We start from the raw sequence: 20,105 nt of genomic DNA on the forward strand, positions 1-20,105 counted from the left end.
ATACTGGTCTGTCTCAAGATTAAAAATATCTTTTGAGAAGGTGGTGTTTAGGTCCTGTATAGCTTTCAAAACAGTTTATTTAAATTGACCCTTTTTATATTTCCAGGGGATTCACCAACGTTGCCTGTGATAATTGAAGTATTGTGAGCTCTGTGGAGTCGGTGGATGGGAACGATGTACCTTTGATTTCTGACCTGAAACCACCAGATGTATTCAGATCTTTTGTACTTATAACCAGATCCATGTATAGCATGATAGAGCCAAAGATGCTTAATTTGATGATGAGTCAATCAATAAAAACAGTAAGAACCAATATTTTTCACAAAAATAATATAACTATAACTTTTCTTCTGCGCAATAAAGCCAATCTCAGTTAGCCCTCACATCTTTATACTAATGTAAAATGAAGATGAAGATTTCATTCCTAGTTGTGTGCAATCTAATTATTTTATTACAAATAACTGTACAAACATGGTAAAAAAAATGAGAAGTTTAAGCAATGCTTTTCAAGTATTAGCACTATGGCACATAACATACAGTTTACATCAAACAATTCACCACGTAAAACACATTTTCTAACTTCTAAAAATGGGACAATTATAATTCAGTCTATCTGTGGGCTAAATCACATGCTGGATTCTTCATCTGAACCGAGAGCTGAGGAGCAACCAAAGAAATGTGTGGAGCTCATCTTTAACATTGGACACAGATGTAAATAAACTCAAAGTTAACTGTAGTTTAGTGATTGTTGCATGTGTTAGACCTCAAACTCATTCCTCAAATGATGCAGAACAAGCTTCAAGACCCCGTTCATGATTTTGTGGACGCTCTTCCCACCATTGGTGTTTTTCATCTAAAGAGAGCACCACAGTTAATAAAAGTATTCATTTAACCATTTCAGGACATCTTAGAATTAAACACAGTACCTTTGTGAAAGCTTTGGTCGCTCGCTCCAGGAAAGCACTCTCGATTTCCTCAGTTGTTGTCATTAAATGAGCGAAACAGTCCACAATGCACATCACGGTTTCTTTGGAAGCCTGAAGATGGTAATAATAATAGATTCACATCATGGAGCGAAGTTCAAATGTACTCATGAAATGCCTCTTGTTAGTAATATTGAGCCATGCTAAGTTATCTTACGTTAAGAAAGTATGAAAGAACAGGTCTGATATTTAAGTCTTACCCTATCTAGGCAATTGAGCACAGTTTGAGGGTCCTGGCTGGACTCTGTTAGTGTATGAACATCATGAGCTGAGATGATTGGCTCTTTGAGCTGCTCCAGCCAGGACCACATGATTCCAGACAGAATAAATGGGTCTTTTTCCAAACACAGTCGCTCCCATGCACCTTGACGATTAAGATCTGCCTGCAGAGAAGAATAAACAAACATAGAGCTTCTGACCTAAGGTTTCTGAGTGTAAGATTAGTACCCGAGTAGACAACAACTAGATCCATCATGCAGAGCTACCTGTCTTCAGTAAGCAGACTTAAACTTTACATGCTAAAGTCATAGAAAGAACTGGGATGCACAACAGTAGACCACATAAACCCCTGACCTGTTGGTTCACTAGATGAACACACAAATTCTGAATTGATAGTGCATATTATTGCACTTTTGTTGACTTTTATTGTGTCAAGACACTTTGAATTAAGGGTCTTATAAATGTAGATATAATCTTTAATGAAGAGGAGGTTTGGCTTGTGGTTGGTCTGGACCCGAGCACGAAGCAGAACTCAGAACTAAGATGCCATTCTGTCATGCAATTTCTCTAAAATGTTGAAGAGACAGTGGCAACTTCATCTCCTGAAGAACAGTGGAAATAGTTTGCAGTCTTATTTGAGACCATACACCAAGACCCCAAGATAAAAAATCCAAATCTGATGGGATCAAGTTTGCCAGGTTTTCACAACAAAACCCACCCAACTGCTATGCAAAACTAGCCCAAAATTAACCCAATGGTGTTTTGAGGGGGGCCCCCCAGTAAATGGATGCCACCTTATTGGGACATTAAAGCCCTCCCTAACCCTACCTGATACTTTATTTTCAACTTTTTGATTATTGACTTCATTTTTATAAAAAAATAAATGCCATTCCGATAAGATTTGAAAAAGGAGAAAAAAAAAGGCCAAAAGGCGAATTCATACCCAGGTCAAAAATGACTATGGCACACGTTTAACTATACACCACTGGAGCTGATGTTAGAGCGATCATCTTTTGTATTGTTAATGAGCTGATGGGTGGAGTTAATCTACATAGCCTCTGCCAACAAGCCAGGCTATATGCACTTAATATAAATTCAATTCATTTTTCAAGTTACGTGCAGTGGTTGGTTAAAGCAAGTCATTTAAAAAAGTGACTATTTAAATCTAGCCGGTTTGGTGTCTCGTGTCACAAATCCAATGATGCTGGCAGTGACGAGTTTGCAAGTCACATTTTAGTATTAGTATGGCTTACTTGGAACCTCAACCAAGGTGGTACTAAAAAAGTACCAGGTACAAGCTACCAAGCAGTGGCGTGGTATGTGTGCACTTGGATTGGATAAATTCAGAGCACAAATTCTGAGTATGGGTTACCATACTTGGCTACATGTCACAGCACTCTTTGAAGCTGCAATGAAACTGCAGTTTGGACTTTCAATTCATGGGCCACCACTGGAGCCCACTATGGAGAAAAATCCTGGAATGTTTTCCTCAAAAACCTTCATTTCTTTTTGACTGAACATGAACATCTTTAATGACATGGGGATGAGTAAATTATCAGGAAATGTTTATTTTGAAAGTGAACTAATCTTTTAATACTTTTTTATTTTTAATTGAGAATGTGACAAATAAAAAAAATGAGAGTACACATAAAGCCAATAACAATGAACAGACAACAAATTAATATACCAAAACCAAATACAGATGTAAGAATAAACACTGAATTTAATACTTAAATACATATTTTATACTTTCTTAGTAAATCAGTACATGCACCTACCTGCCAAGTAGACACCTTCTGAATTTGCTCCTTCTCTCCATCCTTCTCAAGGTCCACTGCAAGGGACTGAGTCACCAGGAGGTGACGTGACTCCAGAGACAGCTCGGACTGGACAGTGATGAAGGGCACCTCCGAATGCTCTTTTTCAATGTGTTGAGCCTCGTGAGGGTCAGTGCTTTGCTTGCAGTCTTTCCTCCAGTAGGACAGTATTCTTCCGATGTTCGTGGTGCTTTTCTCATCTGAAACACCTAGAGATTGGCTTCGCTGCAGGACAGACTGCCTCCTGGTTTTGAGCAGTGGAGATCCTTCTGTCTGATCCATAAGAGTTTTCAGCTCCCATATATTGCTGGTTGAGCTGTAGATGTAATTGTTCTTACAAGCCCCCAGAGAAGGAGCGACGTAGTTCTGGGAAACACAGTTGAAAGCTCCCAGCTGATCGTTGATGGTAGTTGAGTGGATGCTGGCTAAAACCCCGAGAGGGTTATCCGAGAGGTTTAAAGACGTTGCTAACCTCTGGAGGTCAGACTCGCTGTAGCTGAGGCTCTTACGGACATAGTAAAGAGGTTGTGTGTTGCCTCTGTTGGCTCTGGGTAGACCTGGAAGACGGGGACTGATCAGAGTCATCCCATTTCCCCAAATCTCTCTGTTTAACTGATACACTGAACTTTCATTTAAAGTTTTCTCTACCACAGATGTGACGTCAGGAACCTCGACAATGTCCTCCTCGATAACCTGGCGATTCTCTGCGATATCCAGTAGGAGTCTGCAGATGAGAGGGACGAGCTTTGGCACGTATCTCAACTTCCGAGCCTCATACCCATGCAGTATATGTTTTTGGCGGATCAAGTATTGTGAAAGAGTAACAGGTGGTGCTCTAGGCTCAGCGTTAGCAAACACATTCCTTAGCGGAACCAGGAACTGAGCAAACTGCCTGACACACTGGAGCTGACCTCTAGTTTGGATAGAGTTGGGTCGTTTGCTTCGAACTAACAGAATGGCTTGGTCTGCTGTCATCTGTGTGGTGAACAAGAAGAAACAGGCCAGCAACACACCTATGACAACAACACGTAAAAAGAGTCAGTATCCAGCTAGTGTACATATCGTAATGTTCCAATTTGATTGCAAACATTTAAGGGCAGGTTACTACATGATTGAAAACTGTTTTTGTTGTTGTTGTTGTTGTTTTCTTTATTTGAGAGGACAGTCAGTGAGAGACAGGGATCAGGAAAGCATTCCTCTAGCTTGAACAGTAGAGAATGGCACTAGCATGCCAGCATCATGGGTTTGATTCCCACAGAATGTATGAATTGAAAAAAATGTTTCATGCAATAAAAGCATCTGCTAAATGTATATATGTAACTGAATGACCTGCTTCTGGCGTCAGATCAAGGCTGCATCTCATTTCTAGTCTTACTTGATCTTAGTGCTGCATTCGACACCATAGATCATGACATACTCATAGATCGATTACAAAACTATACAGCTATTCAAGGGCAAGCTCTAAGATGGTTTAGATCCTACCTGTCCGATCGCTACCATTTTGTTTACTTAAATGGGGAGTCATCTCATTTATCATCAGTAAAATATGGAGTGCCACAAGGATCCGTCCTAGGTCCCCTTCTATTTTCAATATACATGTTGCCCCTTGGTAATATTATTAGAAAATACGGAATTAGCTTCCACTGTTATGCTGATGATTCTCAGCTATATATCTCAACGAGACCAGATGAAACTTCTAAATTATCTAAGCTAACAGAGTGTGTTAAAAATGTAAAAGATTGGATTACAATTAATTTTCTCCAATTGAATCGGATAAGACAGAGATATTAATTATTGGACCAAAAAACACTACACAGAATCTTGAAGATTACAATCTGCAACTAGACGGATGTACTGTTACTTCCTCTACAGTCAAAAATCTGGGTGTTATATTAGACAGCAACTTGTCTTTTGAAAATCATATTTCCAATGTTACAAAAAACTGCATTCTTCCATCTTAGAAACATTGCCAAGCTACGAAAAATGTTATCTGTTTCCGATGCAGAAAAGCTAGTTCATGCATTTATGACCTCTAGACTGGACTATTGTAATGCACTTCTAGGTGGTTGTCCTGCTTCTTCAATAAACAAGTTACAGGTAGTCCAAAATGCAGCAGCTAGAGTCTTTACCAGGTCAAGAAAATATGATCGTATTACCCTAATTTAACAGTCTCTGCACTGGCTACCTATTAAGTTCCGTATCAGTTACAAATTATCATTACTCACCTATAAGGCCCTAAATGGTTTAGCTCCTGCATACCTAACTAGCCTTATATCACGTTACAATCCATCACGCTCCCTAAGGTCACAAAACGCTGGACTTTTGGTAGTTCCTAGGATAGCAAAGTCCACTAAAGGAGGTAGAGCTTTTTCACATTTGGCTCCCAAACTCTGGAATAGCCTTCCTGATAATGTTCGGGGTTCAGACACACTCTCTCTGTTTAAATCTACAGTCGTGGCCAAAAGTTTTGAGAATTACATAAATATTGGAAATTGGAAAAGGTGCTGCTTAAGTTTTTATAATAGCAATTTGCATATACTCCAGAATGTTATGAAGAGTGATCAGATGAATTGCATAGTCCTTCTTTGCCATGAAAATTAACTTAATCCCAAAAAAACCTTTCCACTGCATTTCATTGCTGTCATTAAAGGACCTGCTGAGATCATTTCAGTAATCGTCTTGTTAACTCAGGTGAGAATGTTGACGAGCACAAGGCTGGAGATCATTATGTCAGGCTAATTGGGTTAGAATGGCAGACTTGACATGTTAAAAGGAGGGTGATGCTTGAAATCATTGTTCTTCCATTGTTAACCATGGTGACCTGCAAAGAAACGCGTGCAGCCATCATTGCGTTGCATAAAAATGGCTTCACAGGCAAGGATATTGTGGCTACTAAGATTGCACCTAAATCAACAATTTATAGGATCATCAAGAACTTCAAGGAAAGAGGTTCAATTCTTTTAAAGAAGGCTTCAGGGCATCCAAGAAAGTCCAGCAAGCACCAGGATCGTCTCCTAAAGAGGATTCAGCTGCTGGATCGGAGTGCCACAAGTGCAGAGCTTGCTCAGGAATGACAGCAGGCAGGTGTGAGCGCATCTGCATGCACAGTGAGGCGAAGACTTTTGGAAGATGGCCTGGTGTCAAGAAGGGCAGCAAAGAAGCCACTTCTCTCCAAAAAAAAAACATCAGAGACAGATTGATCTTTTGCAGAAAGTATAGTGAATGGGCTGCTGAGGACTGGGGCAAAGTCATATTCTCCGATGAAGCCCCTTTCCGATTTTTTGGGGCATCTGGAAAAAGGTTTGTCCGGAGAAGAAAAGGTGAGCACTACCATCCGTCCTGTGTCATGCCAACAGTAAAGCATCCTGACACCATTCATGTGTGGGGTTGCTTCTCATCCAAGGGAGTGGGCTCACTCACAATTCTGCCCAAAAACACAGCCATGAATAAAGAATGGTACCAAAACACCCTCCAACAGCAACTTCTTCCAACAATCCAACAACAGTTAGGTGAAGAACAATGCATTTTCAGCAAGATGGAGCACCGTGCCATAAGGCAAAAGTGACAACTAAGTGGCTCGGGGACCAGAATTTTGAAATTTTGGGTCCATGGCCTGGAATCTCCCCAGATCTTAATCCCATTGAGAACTAGTGGTCAATCCTCAAGAGGCGGGTGGACAAACAAAAACCCACTAATTCTGACAAACTCCAAGAAGTGATTATGAAAGAATGGGTTTGCTATCAGTCAGGATTTGGCCCAGAAGTTGATTGAGATCATGCCCAGTCGAATTGCAGAGGTCCTAAAAAAGAAGGGCCAACACTGCAAATACTGACTCTTTGCATAAATGTCATGTAATTGTCGATAAAAGCCTTTGAAACGTATGAAGTGCTTGTAATTATATTTCTGTACATCACAGAAACAACTGAAACAAAGACCTAAAAGCAGTTTAGCAGCAAACTTTTTGAAAACTAATATTTATGTAATTCTCAAAACTTTTGGCCACGACTGTAGATTAAAAACGCATCTCTTTCGCCAAGCATTTGAATAATGTATCTAATGCCGCGTTTCCACCGAAATTACCCGGAATATTTGTACCAGGAACTTTTTTCCCCCTAGACCTGTTGCTTTCTGCGTTTCCACCACTGTGTAAAGTACAGGGAAGATTAGGCAAATAGTCTGGTGACGTAGGTCTGTGCGCGTTTCTCAATACAAAGTACGCTGATTTTGGACGTGCATCCTCGGTAGTTCCAGGCGGGAAGGAAGTCGACCGGAAGTTGAAGTCGGCCATGTGCCACCATCTTGTAGCAGAACTTCACTCGCGTTAGCATCCCATTGACTCCCATTCATTTTGGCGTCACTTTGAAAGCGAATAACTTTACATCTGAGGCGTTTAAAGACTCCATTTGTCCATTATTTATTTCTAAAGATACACGACAATGTATAAACGGCTCCATTACCTTCTATGTTACATTATGGCCCCGTAGAAACAGTTTTTGTAAAAATAGGCTAACGATTGCATCATAACCAGCGACTGAATTTCTGCAAGATTAACGATGGCAGTTTGCACGCACAGCCACTAGAAGATTTACATCTGTCAGAAATGTTGCTGACGTCATCAAGCTTAGTATGAGTCTGCGCGTCAGAAACGGAAGTGCTAAAAATCGCTAAAAATGGGCTTCACTTGTCTCAGTTGAGTTCCAATGGGGTCGCAGTGTCCATTTCTTTTACTGTCTATGGGTAGTTCAGACTTTGTGGATGCGACTCGGGAGTGTGATGTCCGCGACGACGCGAATCCGGTAAATCTGCAAAAAGCAGCATACTTGATAACTTCAGTCAGCTGACCATGGCTACTGCAATTTTCCTCTCTGTATATTTACAATAAAACGAAATAGGATATCAAATACCACTGCCTCCTTTCGTTTTCATTTAAACATAATAACAGCTGCAGAAATGTACTTAGTTCAGGGATATGTGTATATATACAGCCATTACAATGAAACAAAATATTATATAAATTTGCCTTTTTTATTTTTATTTTAACATATAGATCAACTGAATACATACCAAAGGTAACCTGTTAGATTTACCCAAAACGAATTATATTTTATGTTTAACCACTAAAGAGACATCAAAGCCAGCGGCACATATCAGAAGGTCTAGCCGAGGAGAGGATGCTCTTGGCGGATACATGAGGACTGAGCTCTCGCTGATCGCGTGGAGCTCACCGTCTCCGGGATCGGCAAAACACATTTTTAAATAGGTGCTGTCTTTATAAATAAACCACAGATTTGAGTTTTAAACAATTACATTCTCGCCTGAAATACTTTTAAAATTACATTTCATGACACAATATCAGTAATATTTTGAAAATGATCCGAATAAATGGTGGTTGAACTCAACCAATGCTGCGTGAACTCAACCAATCAGGATGTTTAGCGCCCAAGTCCCGCCCCCGAAAGTTCCGGAACTTTGAGAAAGTACCACCTCGCCAGCAGGGACTTTCTGAGGGGCATTTTTATACCCGGAACTTTATTTAGTTCCTGGTTCCTGCAGTGGAAACACACGAGTACCAGGCCAAAGTCCCTAGTTCCTGGGTAAAGTTCCTGCGGTGGAAACGGGGCATTAAATTGTGAGTGTAGTTGCATCTGATCAAATGCGCATTTTTATTCTTTAGCTTGGGTTAAACTAATTAATTTTACTTTGTTGGATCAGCAGCTATGCTAATGATGTCTCTATTTGTTTCTATGTTTTGCCACGGTTAACTAGGATTTACACAAGCTCCAGTCTGGATCCAGAACACCTGAGAAGAGATGATGCTGACCCTCAGAGGACCTCAGACGATGCTAACCCTGAATCAACAAACAGAACTAACAAATATTGCTACAAGTGTGACTGCATCATATAATTATTATAAATTATTAATAATATTAATAATGTTCATCGTCTGGCTGACTACGTCTTGTATTAATTTTTCTAAAAATCCTGTCAAATGTGCACAAACTGACAGTCACCACTTATAAGCTATTACTAAATATTGTAGAAACATACTTTTCTGTAAAGTTGCTTTGTAACAATTTGTATTGTAAAAAGCGCTATTCAAATAAACTTGAATTGAATTGAATTGAATTGAAGGACCACACGCTGGGGCTTGAACTCGAGTCACCTGGAGTGCTGTCCATAATGCTATAGCTCAAAACCAACCCTGTCATCTTAAAAAGAAAAAAATAAGTTTTCAGAAGCTTGTGCTCAATGCATGGGTAGTGCTTACGCTGATGCTTTTAAAGGGGTCATGAACTGCCTTTTTATTTTGTACTATTCTCTGAGGTCCCCTTATAATGTTGTCAAGATTTTACATAAAAAAAACATCATAATTTAGTCCTGTTTTTAACCCCCTCATCAGAAGCTCTGTATGAATAGGTGTAGTGGATTGTAGACTCAGAAGTAAACGCCCACTGCTTTGATTGGCTAATAGTTGTATACTTGACAGACTACATCCTTCACTGATGGACGCTCCTGTTATTTAGGTTAAAAATGCATAAATAACTTGATACATATCAAATGATCTGTAATAACAGACAGAGCAATAGCGACCACATAACAAAATCAGTTACTCACACTTGTGTGTTGTGACATTACTGTCAGATCCAATACACATAGCACAGCATCATCTTTTAGTTTCAATCTTTCTGAAAATCATGCGTCAAATTGTGTAATCGATGTAGAATCGGTGGGCGGAGCTAAACAGGCAGTGATGTAGAATCGGTGGGCAGGGCTAAACAGTAATCTATGTAGAATCGGTGAGTGGAGCTAAACAGGCAGTGATGTAGAATCGGTGGGCGGAGCTAAACAGGCAGTGATGTAGAATCGGTGGGCGGAGCTAAAACAGGCAGTGATGTAGAATAGGTTGGCGGAGCTAAACAGGCAGGGATGTAGAATCGGTGGGCAGGGCTTAACAGGCAGTGATGTAGAATAGGTTGGCGGAGCTAAACATGCAGTGATGTAGAATCGGTGGGCAGGGCTAAACAGGCAGTGATGTAGAATAGGTTGGCGGAGCTAAACAGGCAGTGATGTAGAATCGGTGGGCAGGGCTTAACAGGCAGTGATGTAGAATAGGTTGGCGGAGCTAAACATGCAGTGATGTAGAATCGGTGGGCAGGGCTAAACAGGCAGTGATTTAGAATCGGTGGGCAGGGCTAAACAGGCAGTGATTTAGAATCGGTGGGCAGGGCTAAACAGGCAGTGATTTAGAATCGGTGGGCGGAGCTAAACAGGCAGTGATGTAGAATCGGTGGGCGGAGCTAAAACAGGCAGTGATGTAGAATCGGTGGGCGGTGCTTAAAAGACAGTAATGTAGAATCGGTGGGCGGGGCTAAACAGCAGCTATGTACTGTAGGTGTTGATGGTCTCCTCTGGAGGCAGTGCTTATCCACACTTTTACATCATAGAACATTCCATAAGCTGTTGTTTTGGCAGACTGCTTTCAATAAAAGCGGTTTTTAGACTAACAAGAAAGTAATGAGTTCTGAAACTTACAGGATGTTTTTATAGTACAATGACCTCTTATTTGTCAAAAGATCAAGGGAACTTTGGTTTCTCAGTTCATGACCCCTTTAACTAAAGCGACTTATGGCAGCATTATTATCCAGAAAATCCCTCTGGAGTATCATGGGGTTAAGTGTGCTGCTTGAGGACAGAATTATAATAATAGATCATGGCTGCTTGTAAGGATCAAACCAGCAACCTATAAATCAGGTATGTTTATTAAATTATAAATATATTTTTTAACATATAAAACAGAACTGTACCTGTTCTGCCAAGCCCTGCATGACAGTGAACAGCCAGCTTGCCTTCTTGGATGGCAAAACACATGACTTTGACCATATCCAAGATGGATGTGAGAGATGCCACACCATAGTCATTCCATCTAAAGTTGTAGAAATATACTAAAATAGAGCAACAAGAGTACCTTTACAACCTGAAAACATAAGAACAACTCAATGTGTCAAGAAGATTCTTTATATTACATGGGGAAAATACATATTGAAAGTTAGGCAGAATCAGACAACGTCACTCACTGCCAGCCTCCATGAATGTCTCCGGTCGGTACGTGAAGCCGCTCTGGGGATCCAGTTGGTTTCCACAGCTGGCATGTTCACCAGGGCACTGGAGGTTAATAACTGTCTTCAAACCACATCTTAACACGACAAAACAGCTAATTATAAAAGTGTACCAAACACATACTCCAGAACCAGATTTCTTTTTACAATCATCAGTTTTACCTCAAAAACTGGTCTATTACGCCAAATTTTTCAATGATGTCAGTGGAAGGACGGGCCATGGCCAGCAGATTATCAGTGATCCTAAGGAGAAACAGAGAAGCCATGAGTCGAACTAATCCATTCGTATATGCTGTTATTGGATAAAACTTGTTAAAATTGACATTTTTGGGATGTAAAAGCAAGCCTTTGGTGATCGGTTGACTTTCTGAAGAGGAGACATTTTGGGGGAAAGAAACCCATTATTTTTGTAACTCTGTTTGGTATAAAGAAAAATGTGATGTGAGACCTCAACATACTGAGAAGCTTTGGTTCACAAGACTGCCAGAGGCTTAACCTCATTTGGAAAAGGCCATGTTTAAGTAAACAGGTGTAAGTGCATGCCATGTACCAGGACGAGTAGATTCCTCTGATGGCCTGATCGTCTTCACTCCAGTGTGAAGGGTCCTCGTACTTGCAGGCCAGTCCACCACATCCCATGGAGCACTGCATATGATAGGGGATCACGTAACACAGCACCTCTCGAACCATCGTGTATTTGGCTCTGGGAACCCTGGAACCCGTCACTTTAAGAATCAAACACACATGATCTACTTAGAAACTCAGGAGAGTCTGATCACTCTCAAACTGTCTCCTCGGGTGAGCAAAACCATTCACCAACCGATGAGTTCTGCAATATAGATGTCAAACAGACAAGCAGAAAGGAAATCTTTGTTGCTTTACTGATTACATTATGAACTCGAAATGTCTTTAAAATGTAAAACGCGAGAGGACAAAGTCAAACATAGTGTAACTGTGTTCTAATGATCATTACTTGAAGTTTAGGTTTTGCCATTCCTTACCAAAGTCCATGATACCTCCTCCTCCATGGCAATATCTGTTTGAGCACAGGATAAATGAATGAGCTCTACTGACGTCAACGACTCAGTAAGATTTATTTGAAGTTGTTGCTTATACTCAATTACAGCGGCATTCATCAGGAATACAGTAAAAACAATAAGATGAATTTTCAGCTTCATTACTTCAGCACACAATTCCTCAGAAATCATTATAATTTGCTGATTTGATGCCCAAGAAACATTTCTTATGTTATTATATAAAAAAAGTTTAAAAAAAATGTTTGCTGCTAATTTTTTTTATTTCAGTCATAATATATACATTTTTAATTAATACTAATATTATAGTTTTTTTTTTATAAAAAAAAAAAACAATAATTTTTTCTACTAAAAAATATCTCTCAAAATATCTTAATAATAAATAATAATTAGTTTTTGGTGTGAAATGTTCCAGCCATCCAAAGCTTCTCATATCAAGGCATCTTCATACAAAGCATAATTAGATTTTTCATTGATTCACCATTATTTCACCTGATCACATTGGATTTGGTGTTCAATGATATTGTCCTCAGACTAGAGAATGAGTTGTGATTATTACTCACCCAAAAAACTGCTAGAGAAAATCAACTTTACTTTCTCTTCGATCCACTGAATCCACAGCTGAACTGAACTGATATCGTGTCCCTCAATCATACACTCAAACGGCTCTCTATCATTTATTTTGTCTTCCTTTAAGATGCACAGTCGTCCTGCTCATTTTCAAACAGTAAGTGTCTGAGTGAATTCTGCTGTTCTGTGCTCACATCAAGCCAAAGAGTGAATAAAGCAGCCGGAGACTTACCACCTAATCCACTTACTCCTGAAATAGCCCATTTCTCTGACCCTTGACCTCACAGACAGACGGCATCATCACTCAGAGCTGCACTCTACTCATCCCAGTCATGCATTTCACTTTCATTACAAAACACAAAACTTTCTCAGTCTTCAATTTTTTCAAAACGTTTACTACTTAAAAGACATTTTCAGCAATCCCAACATTTCTTTTTGTTGTTGTGGTTTATGGTTCTGAATTAATTGCAAACATGCTAGTTACTTGTTAATCATGCTAGCAACATGCTAATCATGATGGTTCAGGCTTTTACAACTGCTTTAAACTCTTAGGTTACGCTTTCTCAAGCCAAACTAAAGTTTGTCTTGAATTTGATATTCTTCTACAATTAACAAAATAAAAAAATAAAAAAAACACTTAACACTCTAACACTTGATTGCTCTATTCTTTTTCTATTTTTACATGATTAAAAAATTCTTGCTATGTGTACTATGTAAAGCAGAGTCTTGTTATAGCACTTGCATATCATTACTCTTTTGTTGATTTTGATTGCTTGCATTGTCCTCATTTGTAAGTCGCTTTGGATAAAAGCATCTGCTAAATGTAAATGTAATTCAACCCACCAAAAAGCACGTAACTGAAAACGACAATGAGGTGAGGCTCTCAAAGCTTTTCAGACTGATGGACTTACAGCCAATCTGATTAAAGGAGAGTCTCCTAAGTAGGAAGTTATCAAACAGGTGACGCACTGCTGCTCCATCACTGCATCAGAGTCAGATGATGGCTGTCCTTACGACACATACATGCACTTTAAATGAATAAAACAGCTCTGAGGTTGTACTGTTTATAGATGACATTAATAATCATTACATGCTGCAAACCAGTAATGGAAACCCTGATTGGCCCTCTGAAGAGTCACTGATGACAACTTCATGTCAGTCATCATATTCTCCACCAGTGCTGTAGTAATCATATCAGTGCAAACGGATCTGTCCACTCGGTTCACACAAACAGCCGTCTGTTTTACACACTTGTTAAAATGAAGAGGAAACTCACCCTAATGAGAATGAAGCACTCTCTTCTGCTCTAGAACAAGCAAACATATTCAGTTTTCAAGAAATAGCCATGGAAAGGTCTCGAAGAGAATGATACTGAAAGGATGAATGCAGTGCCATTTGTCTGGATGTGAATTGAGCGTGTGTTACAGTGAGGACACAGATTACTAGGGTTTACTTGTTTCCAATAAAGACCATCATCAAACTCTGGACAAAGCAGGAAAATCACATTAAGGGCTTCACTGGTGAGATTAGTGTGTCATTGAGAATGCCCTCAAACTCATTTACACGCCTTCACACTGTCACAAACTACATAGGTTTGCTCATTTTATCTTGACAGGAGACTGCTCAGACTGTTGCTTGGCTGGTTTGAGCTCCACACGCTTCATGTGGACACTCTTGCTCTTCTGACTCCATCATAAAGAAAGATTTCAGTCAGTATGGATAATAAGACTCTGTGATTAAAATGTGTAATTTAATTTTTTTTTTTTATGGAACTGGACACTAGGTTTATTGAACATTAAGACAAAATGTAAAAAGATATGTAAGAAAGTTTGCATATGAGTAACATATTTGATTTGTCGTGCTTTTATGGCTGATATAGTGTGATACAGGTGAATATGAAGCTCGTTCTCAAGGATTAAAGTTAAACACCTCATTTACTTTCAGAGGCCCAAAATTAATACATTTGCTGCCGATGCAGAAATTTATATGGACAAGAGATGTAAAACTAAATTCTGACACTTGTAAATTAGATCTTTATAACAGTAGAGCAGGTAATTACATTCATCACTCGATATCTCCAAAAATATGTATTAGTAAGATGAGAATTAAATGATCCAAACATATAACAGATCTCTGGATAATCAGGTAAAGCTATTGCTTCAGTAAGGGTTTATCTTGAAATATTACTAATACAAGTTTTACTTGTGTTTACTTTATATATATATATATATATATATATATATAAAAAGGGGTAAAAAAAGAAACCGTATTTGACAGCAAAAAAACACATTCAGCACAACCTGAATCTGTCAATATTTGAAGTGGATCAAAACCTTTCTTTAAAGTTGTCCTAAAATGCATTCTTGTCTTTGGACAACTGATTAACTTGTTTGATCCGTTTCAAGTGTTGACTACAGTATATCATATAATAAGTGGCCAGGCATGCTATAAAAACTCTTCTTCATAAAGGTTTGAAACAGCACGAGAGTGAGAGTGTGATGACTTTATCTGTAAGTGAAAGGGAAGCTTATACTAAATATTTGTGGGGTGGATATGTGTTTTTCTGTGCTTATACAACAAAATTTGATTTAAAGAAATTACAGACAGAGATATGTTCAAATTAAAAACAATGCTTCTACAAAAAAAGTTATCATGACAGGCCTAAACACAACCAACACTATTACGTGAAAATGACAAGTCAACAAATATATTTTTTATTATGTTTATTTAAAGAGGTAATGGTAAAATCAAAGTCCAGACCATTACACAATGACAATTTCACACTTTGATTTACTCATATTTGTACATTTTTACACATATTTGTACATTTTATTGTCTCAAAAGTTATTTGAAATATAAAAATAGACGATTAACTTGCATTTAAGATGTTTATTATGTATTTAAAATTACATTTGTAAATGTAATTTGATGTGGACATATGGGCCTATAACCCATATGTATATGTATGCATGTATGTAACATGTTTTGGTCAAAATCCCATGTTATAAAAGTGATATGCAGGCTATTTAAGACTATATTGGTTGATTAGATGGCAATGCTGACCTAAAAAGCAAAATGTTTGGCCTTTCTCTCTTCATCATACATAAATATTACCCTTTTAGACAGTTTCTGAAGTGAAAAATAAAGAAAATGCTATACAAAACTTATTGAAATTACCAGTTTTTTTTATTTACCCATGTAAAGGCTTATAAAGGCTCATTTATACTTCTGCCTCAGACCTACGGCGTAGCCTAAGTATTGACGCGCTCCCTTACGGCGTAGACTAAGTGTAGACGCACTCCCTTACGACGTAGCCTATGTGTAGACGCGCTCCCTTACGGCGTAGCCTAAGTGTAGACGCACTCCCTTACGGCGTAGCCTATGTGTAGACGCGCTCCCTTACGGCGTAGCCTACATGTAGACGCGCTCCCTTACGGCGTAGCCTACGTGTAGACGCGCTCCCTTACGGCGTAGCCTACGTGTAGACGCACTCCCTTACGACGTAGCCTATGTGTAGACGCGCTCCCTTACGGCGTAGCCTAAGTGTAGACGCACTCCCTTACGGCGTAGCCTACGTGTAGACGCGCTCCCTTACGGCGTAGCCTACATGTAGACGCGCTCCCTTACGGCGTTGCCTACATGTAGACGCGCTCCCTTACGACGTAGCCTACATGTTGACGCACTCCCTTACGGCATAGCCTACGAGTAGACGCGCTCCGTTACGGCGTAGCCTAAGTGTAGACGCACTCTCTTACGGCGTAGCCTACGTGTAGACGAGCTCCCTTACGGCGTATCCTACGTGTAGACGCGCTCCCTTACGGCGCAGCCTACGTGTAGACGGGCTCCCTTACGGCGTAGCCTACGTGTAGACGCGCTCCCTTACGGCGAAGCCTACGTGTAGACGGGCTCCCTTACGGCGTAGCCTACGTGTAGACGCGCTCCCTTACGGCGTAGCCTAAGTGTAGACGCACTCCCTTACGGCGTAACCTACGTGTTGATGCGCTCCCTTACGGCGTAGCCTAAGTGTTGACGCACTCCCTTACAGCGTAGCCTACGTGTTGATGCGCTCCTTTACGGCGTAGCCTAAGTGTAGACGCACTCCCTTACGGCGTAGCCTACGTGTTGATGCGCTCCCTTACGGCGTAGCCTAAGTGTTGATGCACTGCCTTACGGCGTAGCCTACGTGTTGATGCGCTCCTTTACGGCGTAGCCTACGTGTTGATGCGCTCCCTTACGGCGTAGCCTAAGTGTTGACGCACTCCCTTACGGCGTAGCCTACATGTAGACGCGCTCCCTTACGGCGTAGCCTAAGTGTAGACGCGCTCCCTTACGGCGTAGCCTAAGTGTAGACGCGCTCTCTGACGACGTAGCCTAAGTGTAGACGCACTCCCTTACGCTGTAGCCTACGTGTTGACGCGTTCCCTTACGACGTAGCCTAAGTATAGACACGCTCCCTTACGGCGTAGCCTATGTGTTGACGCTCTCCCTTACGGCGTAGCCTACGTGTTGACGCGATCCCTTACGCCGTAGGCTAAGTGTAGACACACTCCCTTACGGTGTAGTCTATGTGTTGAAGCGTTCCTTTACGGAGTAGCCTAAGTGTTGACGCGTTCCCTTACGGCGTAGCCTAAGTGTAGACGCACTCCCTTACGGTGTAGCCTATGTGTTGAAGCGCTCCTTTATGGCGTAGCCTAAGTGTTGACGCACTCCCATACGGTGTAGCCTGTGTTGACGCGCTCCCTTACGGCGTAGACTAAGTATAGACGCTCTCCCTTACGGCGTAGCCTAAGTGTAGACAGGCTCCCTTACGGCGTTGCCTATGTGTTGAAGCGCTCCTTTATGGCGTAGCCTAAGTGTAGACGCGCTCTCTGACGACGTAGCCTAAGTTTTAGACGCACTCCCTTACGCCGTAGCCTACGTGTTGACGCGTTCCCTTACGGCGTAGCCTAAGTATAGACACGCTCCCTTACGGCGTAGCCTATGTGTTGACGCTCTCCCTTACGGCGTAGCCTATGTGTTGACGCGCTCCCTTACGGCGTAGCCTAAGTGTAGACACACTCCCTTACGGTGTAGCCTATGTGTTGAAGCGTTCCTTTACGGAGTAGCCTATGTGTTGACGCACTCCCTTACATCGTAGCCTAAGTGTAGACGCACTCCCTTACGGTGTAGCCTATGTGTTGAAGCGCTCCTTTATGGTGTAGCCTAAGTGTTGACGCCTTCCCTTACGGCGTAGCCTAAGTGTAGACGCACTCCCTTACGGTGTAGCCTATGTGTTGAAGCGCTCCTTTATGGCGTAGCCTAAGTGTTGACGCACTCCCTTACGTTGTAGCCTGTGTTGACGCGCTCCCTTACGGCGTAGACTAAGTATAGACGCTCTCCCTTACGGCGTAGCCTAAGTGTAGACACGTTCCCTTACGGCGTAGCCTATGTGTTGAAGCGCTCCTTTATGGTGTAGCCTAAGTGTAGACGCACTCCCTTACGGTGTAGCCTATGTGTTGAAGCGCTCCTTTATGGCGTAGCCTAAGTGTTGACAGACTCCCTTACGGTGTAGCCTGTGTTGACGCGCTCCCTTACGGCATAGACTAAGTATAGACGCTCTCCCTTACGGCATAGCCTAAGTGTAGACACACTCCCTTACGGTGTAGCCTATGTGTTGAAGCGCTCCTTTATGGCGTAGGCTAAGTGTTGACACTCCCTTACGGTGTAGCCTGTGTTGACGCGCTCCCTTACGGCGTAGACTAAGTATAGACGCTCTCCCTCACGGCGTAGCCTAAGTGCAGACGCGCTCCCTTACGGCGTAGCCTATGTGTTGAAGCGCTCCTTTATGACGTAGGCTAAGTTTTGATAAACTCCCTTATGGTGTAGCCTATGTGTTGAAGCGCTCCTTTATGGTGTAGCCTAAGTGTTGACGCACTCCCTTACGTTGTAGCCTGTGTTGACGCGCTCCCTTACGGCGTAGACTAAGTATAGACGCTCTCCCTCACGGCGTAGCCTAAGTGTAGACACGTTCCCTTACGGCGTAGCCTATGTGTTGAAGCGCTCCTTTATGGTGTAGCCTAAGTGTAGACGCACTCCCTTACGGTGTAGCCTATGTGTTGAAGCGCTCCTTTATGGCGTAGCCTAAGTGTTGACAGACTCCCTTACGGTGTAGCCTGTGTTGACGCGCTCCCTTACGGCATAGACTAAGTATAGACGCTCTCCCTTACGGCATAGCCTAAGTGTAGACACACTCCCTTACGGTGTAGCCTATGTGTTGAAGCGCTCCTTTATGGCGTAGGCTAAGTGTTGACACTCCCTTACGGTGTAGCCTGTGTTGACGCGCTCCCTTACGGCGTAGACTAAGTATAGACGCTCTCCCTCACAGCGTAGCCTAAGTGCAGACGCGCTCCCTTACGGCGTAGCCTATGTGTTGAAGCGCTCCTTTATGGCGTAGACTAAGTGTTGACACACTCCCTTACGGTGTAGCCTGTGTTGACGCGCTCCCTTACGGCGTAGAGTAAGTATAGACGCTCTCCCTCACGGCGTAGCCTAAGTGTATACGCGCTCCCTTACGGCGTAGCCTAAGTATAGACACGCTCCCTTACGGTGTAGCCTATGTATTGAAGTGCTCCTTTACGGTGTAGCATATGTGTTGACGCGCTCCCTTACGGTGTAACCTATGTGTTGACGCGCTCCCTTACGGTGTAGCCTATGTGTTGACGCGCTCCCTTATGGTGTAACCTATGTGTTGACGCGCTCCCTTACGGTGTAGCCTTTGTTGAAGCGCTCCTTTACGGTGTAGCCTATGTGTTGACGCGCTCCCTTACGGCGTAGCCTACACGTTGACGCACTCCCTTACGGGGGCTAATCCCCCCAATAGAAATCCCTAAACCTTTTTCTCAAATATTGGCTATTTTGAGAGAGAAAGAGAGAGAGAGAGAGATAGAAATGGAAGTTACGTGTATTCGCGTCTGTGCGTTTATCTTTTTAGAGTGAGTTTACTTAAAAACAGCGATTGTATCCTCTCGTCGCTGGAAAATATAATGTAGTGATTCAGTACCTAAACTGTATTTAATAAAAGTCGTATAAAATAGAATTGGACCTAAGTGTACTCCCTTACGGCGTAGCCTGACGTGCACCTTTTTCACAAATATAACAGCGTATCGATTCTACACTGACCGCAAGCTCTGTGATTGGTCTGCTTGAACCCCTCCCTCCGTATGTACTTGAGTTTTGTGTGTTTATGTGCACTTTATTATATTTTAATGTTACACCTTCTTATATAAAATTAAACAAAGAACAAGTGTCTTATTTATTATAATACACAGCATTACACATCACTAGCTTTCTGTGAAAAACAATGTTGATCTGCCGTGGTACAACTCC

At 41.5% G+C, this 20,105-nt stretch overlaps 1 protein-coding gene across 4 annotated transcripts; it reads right to left on the reverse strand.

Moving 5' to 3' along the window:
* Positions 1–428: 428 nt before the first annotated feature.
* LOC132117840 (protein tyrosine phosphatase domain-containing protein 1-like) lies at positions 429–14,359 on the reverse strand. Of its 4 annotated transcripts, XM_059527146.1 has the most exons (10): positions 12,734–13,323; positions 12,138–12,172; positions 11,687–11,861; positions 11,299–11,379; positions 11,095–11,213; positions 10,825–10,962; positions 2,981–4,032; positions 1,184–1,366; positions 927–1,037; positions 429–853 (listed from the first exon to the last, which is right to left on the reverse strand). In XM_059527146.1, the coding sequence occupies exons 2-10, from the start codon at positions 12,145–12,147 to the stop codon at positions 758–760; spliced, it is 1,965 nt and encodes a 654-aa protein (XP_059383129.1). In that variant the 5' UTR covers positions 12,148–12,172; positions 12,734–13,323; the 3' UTR covers positions 429–757. The 4 variants fall into 4 exon arrangements, with proteins under 4 accessions (XP_059383129.1, XP_059383130.1, XP_059383131.1 ...); XM_059527147.1 differs by lacking the exons at positions 12,138–12,172; positions 12,734–13,323 and adding an exon at positions 14,017–14,359; XM_059527148.1 differs by lacking the exon at positions 10,825–10,962.
* Between the last annotated feature and the right edge of the window lie 5,746 nt (positions 14,360–20,105).

The sequence above is a fragment of the Carassius carassius genome, chromosome 37 (genome assembly GCF_963082965.1).
Source record: "Carassius carassius chromosome 37, fCarCar2.1, whole genome shotgun sequence".
Classification (NCBI taxonomy): Eukaryota; Metazoa; Chordata; class Actinopteri; order Cypriniformes; family Cyprinidae; genus Carassius; species Carassius carassius.

Bases quoted from the DNA above. Each gene is read 5' to 3' on its own strand.
- LOC132117840 (XM_059527146.1), bottom strand. The intron at 11,380-11,686 runs GTACATGGCATG...GTTTCTCCTTAG, and splicing joins AGAGGAATCTACTCGTCCTG to GATCACTGATAATCTGCTGG. The intron at 4,033-10,824 runs GTACAGTTCTGT...TTGTTGTCATAG, and splicing joins TGCAGGGCTTGGCAGAACAG to GTGTGTTGCTGGCCTGTTTC.